At 37.3% G+C, this 13,215-nt stretch overlaps 1 protein-coding gene across 1 annotated transcript in view; it reads right to left on the reverse strand.

The window, feature by feature from the left end:
• The window catches only part of TENM1 (teneurin transmembrane protein 1), a 160,220-nt gene that overhangs the window by 118,297 nt on the left and 28,708 nt on the right, over positions 1 to 13,215 (reverse strand). Inside the window, exons 4-7 of the mRNA XM_088129189.1 lie at positions 6,778 to 6,792; positions 5,088 to 5,279; positions 2,921 to 3,131; positions 1,501 to 1,602 (exon numbers count right to left, since the gene is read on the reverse strand). Coding sequence (XP_087985315.1) covers positions 1,501 to 1,602; positions 2,921 to 3,131; positions 5,088 to 5,279; positions 6,778 to 6,792 — 520 coding nt within the window. The remainder of the gene's footprint in view (positions 1 to 1,500; positions 1,603 to 2,920; positions 3,132 to 5,087; positions 5,280 to 6,777; positions 6,793 to 13,215) is intronic.

A 13,215-nucleotide genomic window follows, 5' to 3' on the forward strand; every position in this document is an offset into this window, starting at 1 on the left:
TCCGTGTCAATAGTCTGTTAGGAATGTATACATGCTACACAGTTCAGTTTGGACCTCATTTTCATGATGCAGAAGAATGGTCTCATTCCGCCAGCACAATTTTGGAGGCTGCCAGATTTCACTTAGAAGCCACGCAACCTTTTGCTTCAAATTCCAAATTGAGAATACTCTTTTTTTTTGCTTTATATATTTACATTCTATTTATCTGTGCATGTTTAAAATGGCTTTTCACTACTACTACCATGTAGCCTACCCTAAGCACTATTCTTAGATGCATAGATGGGATACAAGTGTGATAAAAAAAATTAAAATCTTGGTATAATTGGATGAAACTTGCCAATGTAAATGTCCCTTCTGAGGATGAAACTTAACTGTAATGCATGGGCTTTGCAAAAACAAAAGAAAACGAAACAGCCTTTCTAGTCTGAGTTTCCAGATGAGGAGTATGTTAGCCTTCTGCACCCGTTTCTGTACTGCATAGTGCCAGGATATATCAGGAACTGCCAGATGCAATCTGAATCAACCCTCTCTGTGCTGACATCAAAGGAAGGCCTGTTCAAGGTCCTGCCCTGGAGAAAAGTGAGAAGAATATGAACCAGAAAGCAGGCGTTTTCTGTGGTAGCCTCCAAATTATGGAATTCACTGACTCCAGAAGTACATCTGGTCCCCTCCCTTCTGCTATTCAAGAAGATGCTGGACACCTCATTTTTAGGCATGACTTTGGTGTCCGGGGAGGACCACCAGGTATTTTATCATTAGGTTTTAATGATATGAGCCAAGGCAATCAGGATTCTTTTTTATATTTTTTAAACTATCCACCCAGATCTTGAGATTGGACAATATAGAAATCTTTACAAACAAGTGCAATGAGGAATCTGGTGACACCTCCATTATCACATAATCTTTCATGGATCTTAATCTGTCAGCCCTTTGAGGTACACCAGGTTAGGAAATGGACTCCTGAAAAAAACAATGGAATTCTACTTTATTGATTTGGCTAGAATAATAGAATCTTGAAAGCCCAACAATGCTTTTCCTTTCCTTCCCACTTACACCAAAGAACAGTGCTTCTCAACCTTGGCAACTTTAAGATGTGTGGAGAAGGCTGGCTAGGGAACTCTAGGAGTTGAAGTCCACACAACTTAAAGTTGCCAAGGTTGGGAAACACTGCCAAAGAGAGTCAAGGTGGATCACTTTAAATTTCTTTCTTTTTCTTCTCCCAGGTTTAATTCATGTTTTGCTACCTGCTGCATTCCTTCTCCAAGATCATCTCTGTAGTTCTCTACATAAACTGAAATGCAAGCAGAAGATGGGGATTTCTAGAAAGACAATAGACATATATTGTGGAGGGGCACCTGACATGCAATTCTGGAATATTTTAAAAAGATGGATTCGATGGTTTGGGGCAAGTTGCCATCCAACATGGCTTCTATTGCTACTAAATAAGAGTGTAGGCACGTGTGCATATGGGTGTGGGTGTGTTCCATTTCAAATGCCTACCTCGTGCACAATCAGGACCAAGGAACCCTGGGAAACAGTGGCAGTGGCCAGAAATGCATTCTCCGTTTCCATTGCAGTTAGTAGAACAGTCATCCATGACTTCTGTTTGTAGAAAGACAGGACCAAAACAAAAAGCAAGAAACATCACAACAGAAAGTGAAAGCTATCTTCTCAAACAAGACATAGCACACCACAAAACCATTTGGAAGGGGGTGACAGTGACTAATCACATTTCTAGTACTCGGAATCATCGTAAAATAAGGTCTCTTCCCAACAACGTAAATACATTGCCTGAGTTGGCATACTTCAATGAAGTATGCCAACAGGCTGTTTTTCCTGTTAAAGGAAATGACAAGCCATCCAGAGCTGATCTAGTTATCATGGGCTGGGTAATCCCGCAGGGCCCTCACTGTAACTTCTAACACGCTGACATGGCACTGCTGAAACGTGGAAGCAAAATGGCTGGGTTTTGGCAACATATGTTTTCATCTCCCCTGCCCTCCCCAAAATATAGGTAGGGATGATAGTTGGAGTCCTCCAAGAGACACTCAACTTTCATTTAGACTTTTAACCCACCACTCCATGAATTTCAGGCTACTTGGGGGGACGTGGGACGTTAAGAGACATTTGCCTTTCAGAGATCTAGTTTCTACCTCACTGAACCAAAGAAGGGCTCCAAGAAACCCACCCGTGCACTTTCTAATGATACAATGGTCAGTTGCAATCCTTCAGAGGTTTAGGAAGCTAAGTTGGCTCACCATAATGTTCCAAGTAGAGCATACTACATTATTGGGTCTTTCACAAGCCAGGATCATAAATCAGGATTTCTTAGATAATGAATCCTGCTTGGCTTGGGAGCCATAAGCCATGATTCTCAGATACAGTTGACATTTCCAATCATGGAAAGTGAGGATAATCAAGAACTTAAGCTTCACCTTTCATTTGAACATAGTTTATTCTGCTGCATGTACAATGAGCACTCATATTAAATTAATCTTAAATTCCACAGTCCTGAAATCACCAGAAAATCTGAATGGATCTAGCAAGTGTTCCCATGCTACTATCTAACTGCATTTCACAATTTCATGTTCCCAACAAATCTGGAGAGAAACCAAATTGTGAGTGGGAGGTATATGAAAGAAAAACTGAATTTATATATTATGCTAAGCCATTTCCATTTGATTTTTTTTAAAAAAATATGGTTTAGTACAAAGTATAAATCCTGCCAATTGTACCTTATTCATACTAACCTGGTTTATATAAACTGATTCAGAGTCTTTCCCAACCTAATAAACTCCAAATATGTTGAAATGGTGAAATAATGAGTACACATACCTCCACAGCACACTATTCTCTGTGTGTGTTGAGACACCACTGTCTCCATTAAACGTATGAGAAAAATATATGAACTATTTCTTACCAATGGCTGTTGTCAGCATAAGCACTTGCTCCATTTTCTTGCCATCGTTGTAAAATGCCATGTGCCAAGCTCCTTGGTCCATATATTCTATGAAACCAGTTTCTTGCATGGACATTAAAATTAGATTCCTGGGCCCCTGGTGAGATTCTTCAGTATGTCTTGGTTCCTGTTTAATTAGCTGTTTTCCATCCATTAGTTTTACAAAGTCAAACTGAAATAGCACAGATAACAAAAAAATGATCAAATGAATTCTTATTGCCTTTCATCTCAGTGGAATCCTTTCTTTATTTATATACCATTCTATTTCTCCTTGGCATTTAGAGCAGCCCGTTGCCTCCTTGCAGCCCTTCAAAATTAATTCCAAAACCAAGATGAGTAGGAACTTGGTTTAACTTTACTGATTCCTTCCAAGACCATTAAAAAGAGGCTGTTTTAGTGGTTTGCGAATTAGATGCTGATGACCTGACTGTGATTGAAGTATGGATGTACTTGAACAAGTATTGTAATAAGTTGTCAGGCTTGGGCACAAAACGTTATCCTCCACCTCCTTCTGAGCTGGTCACCAAACACAGACCAAGTATAAGGGTCTATACATTCTCTCATCTAAGCCATATGCTACTATGCTGCTCCCTATATAAGGACTCCAGACAGACTTTCATTTATCCAATCTTGATGAAGTTTCCAGGCAGGGAGTGTGATTTCTACTTAGTGTTACTTCTTTCAGACAAGGACTCAAAAATATCCCCCCAAGATGCCTAGTTTTGTGCTACCATCTGTACAATACATCATACCATAAATTAAGTTTGGGTGCTCATTTATTCATCACTTTTTATAATACTATTTTTACTTTATTGCATATGTTCTGAGTAAAATAGGATCTAAAATAAATAAGAACATATCGATATACACACTAGACAACCAGTGACCCACTGGGTCATTGTTTCAGAGATATTTCCTTACCCAAACAGAGAAACAGAATAACCACAGGCAGGCAAAAAAAGCAGTGGGAGCGGGAGCAACTTCCAACTTCCTGCTGGCTTCCCCAATGACTTTCCTTGTGGGAAGCTGGCAGGGAGTGTCAGAAATCTTCCTTCCTTCCTTCCTTCCTTCCTTCCTTCCTTCCTTCCTTCCTTCCTTCCTTCCTTCCTTCCTTCCTTCCTTCCTTCCTTCCTTCCTCCCTTCCTTCCTTCCTTGTTCCCCCCCCCCTTTTTTAATCTGTTGTTTTTCTAAAAATAGGCAGGTTAAGTCACTCAGAAGCTTGAACACCTATTTTACTTGTTCATTTGGAAGTAAAACATGGAAAACCATGCCATATCATTTTAAAATCATATTTGGGGAAAATTGCTCAGGGCTGTATGTCCATCAGTGTTCTCTGATCACTGCTGTCATTCCATTGCTTTTGTAAGAACAGAAACGTTGCCAATGAACAATTGCCATCAAGTGATTTTTCTCACGCGTGCATACTGTTCAAAAGACAGAAGAGCGTATTGGCTCGGAGAAGCAGCTGGGGGACAAAATGGAAACGATTTATTTATTGATACAGAAAAATAAATGTGTATGTTCGGTGAAGAAAGATCCACCACGCCGAGAGAGTTCGAATCTAAAGACAAGTGTGAATCTTTACCCTTTATCTTTAATGAAAACAGACAATAAAGGCAAATCACATTTTTTTTTAGTGCTATGGGAGGTTCCTCCAAAGGCTGTCAAAAGGTGTTAATTAAATGAGGACGATTCACTTCTCTGGAGATGTATCTGCGTTTATACATGGAGAAGAGGCACAGGGCGTGCTTGGAGACGTTTGTGGGACCCTTTGCAATTCACCCCAGCAGGTAGTAATGACTATAAGAAGGTATTCTAAATATGGAGACCTAATTCAAAAGACTGTTCTACTGTAATAATAAAATTACAGTTGGAAATGTTCTCTGTGTTTGCTGGCTCTTGGAAAATCCCTTTTCCCCCCCCGCCTGCTTATATAAAATGGAGAAAAATTCTCAACTGCCAAGAAAGAAGAAGAAGAAAAAAACAGGCTCCATTAGTCCAGAATATGTTGAAAAGCGAGGTTGTTCTTGAATGATCCATTTAAGAATGAAATCACTATCTATTATTTTGGAGAGTATAATTCACTGTGAAATAGCTAACTTTTAAAAGCTAGACAAAATTAAAATACCTGGGTATGAGTGGGAGGAATATTGCGTCTGCCATAAATCCCAAGGAGAGAATCCTTTGCCAGGGACACATTAAATTTCAAATACATTGGATGATGGATCGTGATCTGGAAACGCCAGAAGAGGCCTGGTGGGATCGTCTGCATCACTTGATCTCCAATTTCAATTTCCCCCGTGTCTATTGCCTGTCCTTTCTGAAATACTATTTCTCCAGAAACAAAAGGACACAGAAAAAAAAAAAGGAAAAAAGTTATGAAAAGAACATGCTTTTAAAAGGCATTTAAAGGCATCAAAAGAGCAGCCTCCTATTCAATACAGATTTGCTTCTTAAGGGAAAACACACTTAACACATATAATATGAAATTGTCAATGATTGGAAAGAGAAGGCCCTGCATTGCACAAACAGTCCAGTTACACACACACACACACACACACACACAATGGATGTGAATCTGGCATCAGGCATGACAATATTCAAATCCAGCAGAGGAACATTTCACTACCTAGCTTCAGAGAGGCCTTCCTTGGGCAAAGGAATTAATTATAAATTCTCATTCCACAACAAAATAGCTGAGCTAGCATTGACTTGGAGTTTTGACATTACTCCACAGAGATTAAACAAGGGCAAAGGGGTTTTATCACTACACAGGTGTTAATTAGCTCATCAGGTTCAGCGAAGGCTCTCTTACATTTTACACATTTCTATAGTGCTTCCCGTGCCAACACATCTCTAAGCAGTTTGTAATCATGAAATCAATAAATGAAAATTCAAGAGAACATATTCCTTAAACACAGTGTCCTCTCCTTGGTTTAAGTCAGGATATATGTCAGAGATTCAGCCTTTCTCCTTTTTTTTTTTTTTTATTGCTTTTGAACCAAATGAGAGATTCTGAAGAATCTGGAATTATAGCAAGCGGTCGGAAAGCATAGGGTTCTACCATATGCAGACGATTTTGTTTTATCTATAGTCCAGAAATTTCAGTCCCTAATGTTATCTACTATATCAACAGGGATCAATCAGGCTTTGGTGCCATGAAGTCAGAACACTAATTTTGATAAATTGGAAAGAATGAGATTTTAGATTCTGTTCTGAATCCTTTGTTACCTTGATATAATAATTCCCAGAAAATATTTGCATTTGGTGAAAATAGTTGAATGTTACCCCCTGTTTTGATGCAAATGAAAGAAGATCTAGATAGATCTAGAATTCCTTTGAATATTTACAGTGATAAGACAAATGTGATAAAGATCAATTTAACTCCAAGCCTGGTTTACATTTTGAGTTGTTTCGTCATAAATGAATTTATAGGATATTTAGTAAATACCTCTGTCAAGGATGGGTTGTGAGATTTTTGCTGTGTAAATTATAAGTACTTGTTGGGAAAGATGGATTTAACTTTCAGGATTATCTCTGGGTGCCCTAACCTTGATTATTGGCTGGTATAAGGATTTTCCGAATCCATCTCCCACTGAAATCTATGCAATTCCGGGATTATTGTTTGACAGGGATCAGTTTTAGTAATTGCTCATAATGATATAAGAAGATACAGAAAATATTGGGTTGCAGATTTAATTTTGACCCTTTTACTATGAAAAGCTGACATTATGGGACAATCCCATTTAAAAATCAGAATGTAAATCCATTTTTTGGAATAATCTGGACCTCTCCCAATTTTATTACCTTGGATCAACTCTGTTCCAAGGAAGCTGTTCTTTAAAATCTGCAGAATAAAACATGAGTTAGATTGACTGTTTTGGCAGTTTAGTCAATGCTGCCATTTGTTGTTTGACCTACTGGGTCCAGATGTTTTTGCTACTTTAAAAGTTTTACTGTGATTGGAGGTTATTAACTTCTAAGAGAGTAACCCTTTTTCTTTTTCTTTTTTACTGGAAATTGATGACATTGTTAATAGTTTTTGTGCAATCTATGGAACAATGAGCTAACTAAACAGAGAGAATATGGGCTCTCCTACACTGGATGTGTTGAAATAGAGGCTAGACAACTTTAATTTGAATTGCAGCCATAAGTGGAAAACTGGACCCTTCCAATTCCATGATCCTTAAGTTCTGTAACAACAGCAGGTTAGAGATGGAATTCCAGCTGGACTCTGGTGGGAATAAAAGCTTAAAACCGCCTTTCCTTCACATCACAATCTTGATCCAGCTTGGTCCTTGTGTATCAGCCTTTAAAACAAGACAAAAACAAGCAAAGAAAAAAAGAAAAAAAGGAGAAAGGGACTGAACATATGAATGAATGAATGAATGAATGAATGAATGAATGAATGAATGAATGAATGAATGAATGAACGAACGAACAGGGAAAGAAGATGCATTTGGGGAAACATCATTTCATTCTTCAGGGATAATTAGCCACCTGCAAAAATAAACTCTTCCAATTTCTCATCTCAGAATCAACGTTTTGAGAGCACTGGGGCATTTCCTGGGCATGTTGATTCGGCTAAAGTGGCAGAGAAGTGGGAAGTGGTGGCAGGGAAAGAACGTAGGTGGGTGTACTTATGGCCCTAGACCAAAGATTAGTTCCCTCACCTAAGCTGTAGATACCTTTAGGAGGCTGAATTGAAGGTCCAAGGGAATTTGCTGGGTCCATCCCATTTTAGACCACAGCTTATAAATGGTTTCTTTTTTTCCAAACACTGTCTGAAATGACTTCGGTGTCTTGCCATTTCCCTTCAGAGAATTTAATTTGAGCCACAAGAAAAGCAGGGAGATGACAAGACATTTCAGACATTGTCTGAAAACTGTTTATAAGTTGATGCCCAATAGCCCAAATGAATGTTTAAAAACATTTTCCTGATACTGACACACTGTCGACATTATACTGATGATACTGTCTGAGTACAGTGCAGTAACTCTAAGGTTAAAGATACAGCCCACATGTTTAAAGCTAATGGTGATGTTGGTCCAGGTTGATGGCTTTTAAATGGAATAGTAGCTATTTTGTCTTTTCTTTTCTTTTTTATGAAAGCTTAAAGACTCATTCTTCTGGGAAATGAACAAACGTGTGTGCATTCTCCAAATTATACGGGGAGATATAACTTCAACATGACACAATACCATTATAGAAATGTTCCTTCTTGGCAATTATCCCTTATTGACTCTATTGTAGTAAGTTTTGCTACGCTATAATGAAAGACAAAAATGTTTTCGATGAGCTGGTCTGCGCAGGCTATTTTCCGCTGTGAACCACATTCCCTTCCTACCATGCCACATGGTAGATAGGGCCCAAAGTCAAAGTGGGGTGAAAATGCCCCCTATTTTGTTTATCCCCTTCTTTTTCGCCTTCTCCTGACCTCTTTTGTCTCTGAACTGGTCTTCTGCTTTGAAAGTAGGGTGAGGATGATATGAAATTATCTCCAGAGCTAAGATGTGAGGCCGCAGGCTACTCACCCCCCTTCCTCAAGGGTCTCCCAATCCCGTTACCAAGATTGTAGTGGGAAAAGGGATCTTCTACATGGGCCTCTAATGTTGATGATTCTTTCTATGACTGCAAAGACTCCTTTAGAACAGAGGATAATTTGGGATTATCCCCTGACAAAAACTTTGGAGACAGAAGATTTAGTCCAGGGCAAGGTTCAACTGGAGGATCAATCTAAGACGTCTTCAGCTACAGGTGATTGGAAGAAGCGTCTCGAGGCTGTGTCACTGGACTGCTGTTGTAAATGGGATTATAATGTATAATATGAGGACATGCTGTATGTCTGGTCCAGCTGACAGAGCTTTTAATGTTCCTTTGCATGACAGCAAACCATATCTACCCTCTTTAATTATTTGACTCTATGTCTATAACAAAACAGAGAGGAAGAAATAAAGCTACATAATCTAAACAATCTACTTATTTATGCAAATAATTGAATATAATAATTACCTGCAGCCATTTTCAGACAATATCTCCCTAGCTGGCTCATCATTAATTTTCTTTCTAGGTAATTTCAGTGCAACCTTTTAATTTGTTTTTAGTGGCATTACACTTGGTTTAGTCTATGAGATTTTTCTTTTTCTTTTTTTTTAAGTATTCATTAGTTTTTTAAAAATCTAATTTGTTATAAGCTGCTTAGCTGAAATTTGTAAAAAAGCAATACAGAAATACTTAGATATTTATTTCTTTAAAATATTTAAGTACCACATGGTACACATTCTGGAAGCCTACAGATATAGGAATAACTTTTAAAAGAATCAAAACAAAGAAAGATCAAAATGCATAAACTACAATAACAAAATGATCTCCATTGTTAATTTGGCTGCACCAGGTTTTAAAAAGTAAAGCTCCACTTTACTTTTGCACCAGATTTTCATCAAGTCAAACTCTACTTCTGAGAAGCAATGGTGGACTGAAGACAGCTCTGCAGAGAATGGAGCCAACGGCCTCAGTTGAAAGAAGAGCTGGTAAATGAATTGGCTCCCCAAACTCCTCTCTGGATCAAGGGGAGGACCAGGATTGCTCACAAGTGCTCCTTACAAATGATGAGACTGTAAGACAGCAGACTTCAGTAGGTTTCAGAGCTCTGGGAGCCAGAAGAAAATCATCTAACCTAAGCTGAGGTTCACAGTCTTCTTTTCCAATTATTTTTATTTTTCATAATGTACAAATTGAAAAAAACAAAAGGAAAAAAAATACAAAGATTAAAAGAATTAAAGAAAAACAATAGAAGAAATAATACAAACATATGGACACTGGGTTCGCCTACTTCCTCTCCTAATCACTTCTGGAAATGGCTTGTTAACTGCTTTTTGGATATCAAGAATCTTCAGAAGGACAAGTTTCGTTACACCGGGGGATTCTCCTTCAATCCTCAGCAAAAGAAGTTTCATGTAAGTTTAAGAACTCAATATATATATACTGTATATGTATATGTGTGTGTGTGTGTATATGTATTTTGAAATAAACAGGAAAAGGGTAATTAGAATGTTGATTTTGGAAAGTTACAAATGGACTAAGGGTCCAGACTGACTGGAAATAAGATGTTGAAACTAATTATAAGAACCTTTTCTGTGGGTTGTTTAAAATCCTATTAAAATATATGAAGATTTTGAATCTAAGTATATGAAATCCTTCCATGGGAAAATGTTGTGGATTAGAGAGAAACATGATAAGAGGAGACCTTGAAGGCTGCTCACTAGAGGCAATCAGAAAGAACTAGAGATTATATTTAAAGGGGAAGAGACTCACTAATACAGAATGGAGAAATGTATTTTAACTCTGGAAGAATTCAAGCATCTTTGGCAACAATGTACTCAGAACTTTCTTTTAAGATTTCCTGCTAATATAAAAATGGGGTTAAAAAAGGTGATAGAAGAGGATACAACTGAGAATCAAGCTGTTTTGGATATGGATTTAAAAATGACAGGTTACAAAAATGATACGGACAAAGATGTTACACAGACTTACAAATGAAATTGGCTGATGTTTTAATAACTAAAAGGGGCACACAAATAATAAATCAGAAGAGTGACTTGGATGTGTGGATTTCAACGAAGAGTGACTTGGATAACTTTCTTATCTTGGACTTACAAAGGAGTTTCTGAGACAAAATAAAGAGAAAATGAAAAGAAATGAGCTTTTGGGACATTACTTAAAAGGAATAAACATCAAGATTTTTAAAAACAAAAAGAAAGAATATAAAGTTGACTTATTCAATCAAGGCTAAAATATATATTTTTTCCTAGTAGTTTTTAATGGGTTTTCCTTGGCCAGGAATGACAAGGCTTTAAAGATTTGTTTATAGACAAGATTTGGGAAGAAGATATTAGAGAAAGAGATAAGCTATGGTGTTAAAATTGAAGGAAAGTGTTAAACTTGTGAAGGATTTTCTGAGAGGAGATGAAGAGAAAATGATAAGAAATTAACTTGTGGGACACTATTTGAAGGGATTAAAGATTCAGATTTTTAATATGTTGTTGTTTCTGTTAGCTTTTAATGGAATTTTTCTTGATTAAGCTTGAATGATGAGGCTTTAAAGATTTGTTTATAGATATGAGGTAAGATATGAGAATAAGAGATTTTGCTGTTGTATTTTTAGAGAAAATGATAAGTTATTATGTAAAGGAAAGGAATATGAAACGATTTGTTTAAGGTATGTATATATATATATATATATATTAACCTTAACACTCTCTCTATAGAATTATCTCCAGTAACTATTGACTTTTGCTGATCAAGACAGAATGATGAGGCTTTATTATTTGTTAATAGATAAAAGATGAGATATGGGATGAAGAGATCTTTGGTTGAAATGTTAGAGAAGGTGATTACTGAAATTGTATTTGTCTTGATGAAGGGGGAAGTCATTTCTTGATATTTTTTTTTCTTTATATTTTCCCCATCCCCTCTTTTTTTCCTCTCTGCACTTTTTATTTTCTTTTTCTTTTTTATATTTTTCTTAGTGTGTATTAGCTTTTTATCTTTGTATTTTTAGACTTCCATAAAAAATATTATTAAAAAAAAAAGTCAAGCTCAATTTCTGGGAACTACAGAGAAAAAACTATGTCATTTTTGGCAACCGTACTACAGTGGTTCACCAATGATTTCTTCTGGGATGTTTCTCCTTTAAAATAAATTTTAGAATCAACATTTCTTTTATCCAATGGAATGAGAACTGGTAGGAAATAAAAGATCCGGAGCATTTTGTCTTCAGTCCTGCGCTAACCCAGAGAACTTGTATGATGTAGTGGTTAAGGTACTTGATTTAGAACTGGGGAGACACAGATTGAGAACCAGTCTTAATTGAGAAGGCCCCTGGGGGACTTTGAGCCAGTAATTCTCTCTGGATTCAGTCGACCTCAAAAGATGGATTCTGTGTAAAAATAGAAGGCACTATGTATGCTCCTTTAAGCTCCTGAATGAAAGGCAGGATATAAATCTAATCAATCAATCTTCATACCCCCCTGTATATACACAAAGGAACACAGACAACACAGGCCTGGTTGAAAAGGCTTCATCTAAATATAGCAACGCTATGGTATAATGGTTAAAGTGTCAGTCTAGGAGCAGGGAAAGCAGGTTCTAGTCCTCTCTGTCACAGAAGCCCCTTGGGGGACTTGGAGTCAGTCCCCTTCTCTCAATTTAACCTATCTCACAGTTATTGCTAGGGGCCAAAAACAAAGAGATTTCCATTTAGGCTGCTTTGACCTCCTGGAGGGAAGGCAGGATTTAAATCTAACAAAATAAATAAATGAATAAACATTCTGACTTGTGAAGATGTACCCAGGAGCCTTTCCCAGCCCTCCCCGAAGATATTAAAGATAGAGACTGGGACATTTCTTCATGTAATACAGATTATTGACTCATTAAGTTACAACCATTCTAGGTCCCAGCAGTTTGGAGAACACAACAGTGTTGAGGAATGAAACAATGACTGCAAATGCAAAAGCTCTCCAAAACCACCGTATTGATTATTGTCTCAACACTTGTTCTCTCAGTTCAGTGAATCTCAGCAAAGGGTTTTTTTTGTTTTTTTTAAAGATTCTGACTACAAATACATTATTCTGTTTTCTGCATGTCACTCCCTGAGCCCACTGATAGCAGAGTCCTGATTACTGATCGCTCACAGCTTCAGTAAATTGGAAACCTGAGTAGCAAAGCACCAATTATTCTCCCATGGAGGCATCTATATGAAGGTTATCACTGATTCTTGAAACAATCCACCTCATTATGCCTCTCTGGTAATTACCAACCATCAGTAGGTCGTTAGGATTTTTAAATCATAGTGCAATCTATTAAAATACTAATGTATCCATGCAGTAGAGTGTTACGAAATGCCAGCTTAAAGAAACCAACTTCCCAATGCTCTCCAACATCATTTTTGTTCATCAATGCATGTTTATTTCTTCTGCAAAGAAGAACCATGCAAACATACAATATCTCTTTCCCATCAATATTAGATCAATAGCTTCCTTTCTTGTGCTGTTCAGACAAATGTAACAGCTGGTTCATTGTGGTCAACCATTCCAACTCTTCAAACAGTTGAGGACACCATCAACCTTTTTCATCAATATGAAAAAGAGAAAAAAAGTTTCAGAAAGTCTAACATGTTTGCATGAAAATTCAGAATCTTTTCTCATCATGAAAAGATTACAGTAGCTAAAGGGGATATCACAGGAGTGGATCAAAAT

The sequence above is a fragment of the Python bivittatus genome, unplaced genomic scaffold (genome assembly GCF_059951505.1).
Source record: "Python bivittatus isolate LINGU-HERP-01145 unplaced genomic scaffold, Pbiv_v1 ctg000790_np1212, whole genome shotgun sequence".
Taxonomy (NCBI): Eukaryota; Metazoa; Chordata; class Lepidosauria; order Squamata; family Pythonidae; genus Python; species Python bivittatus.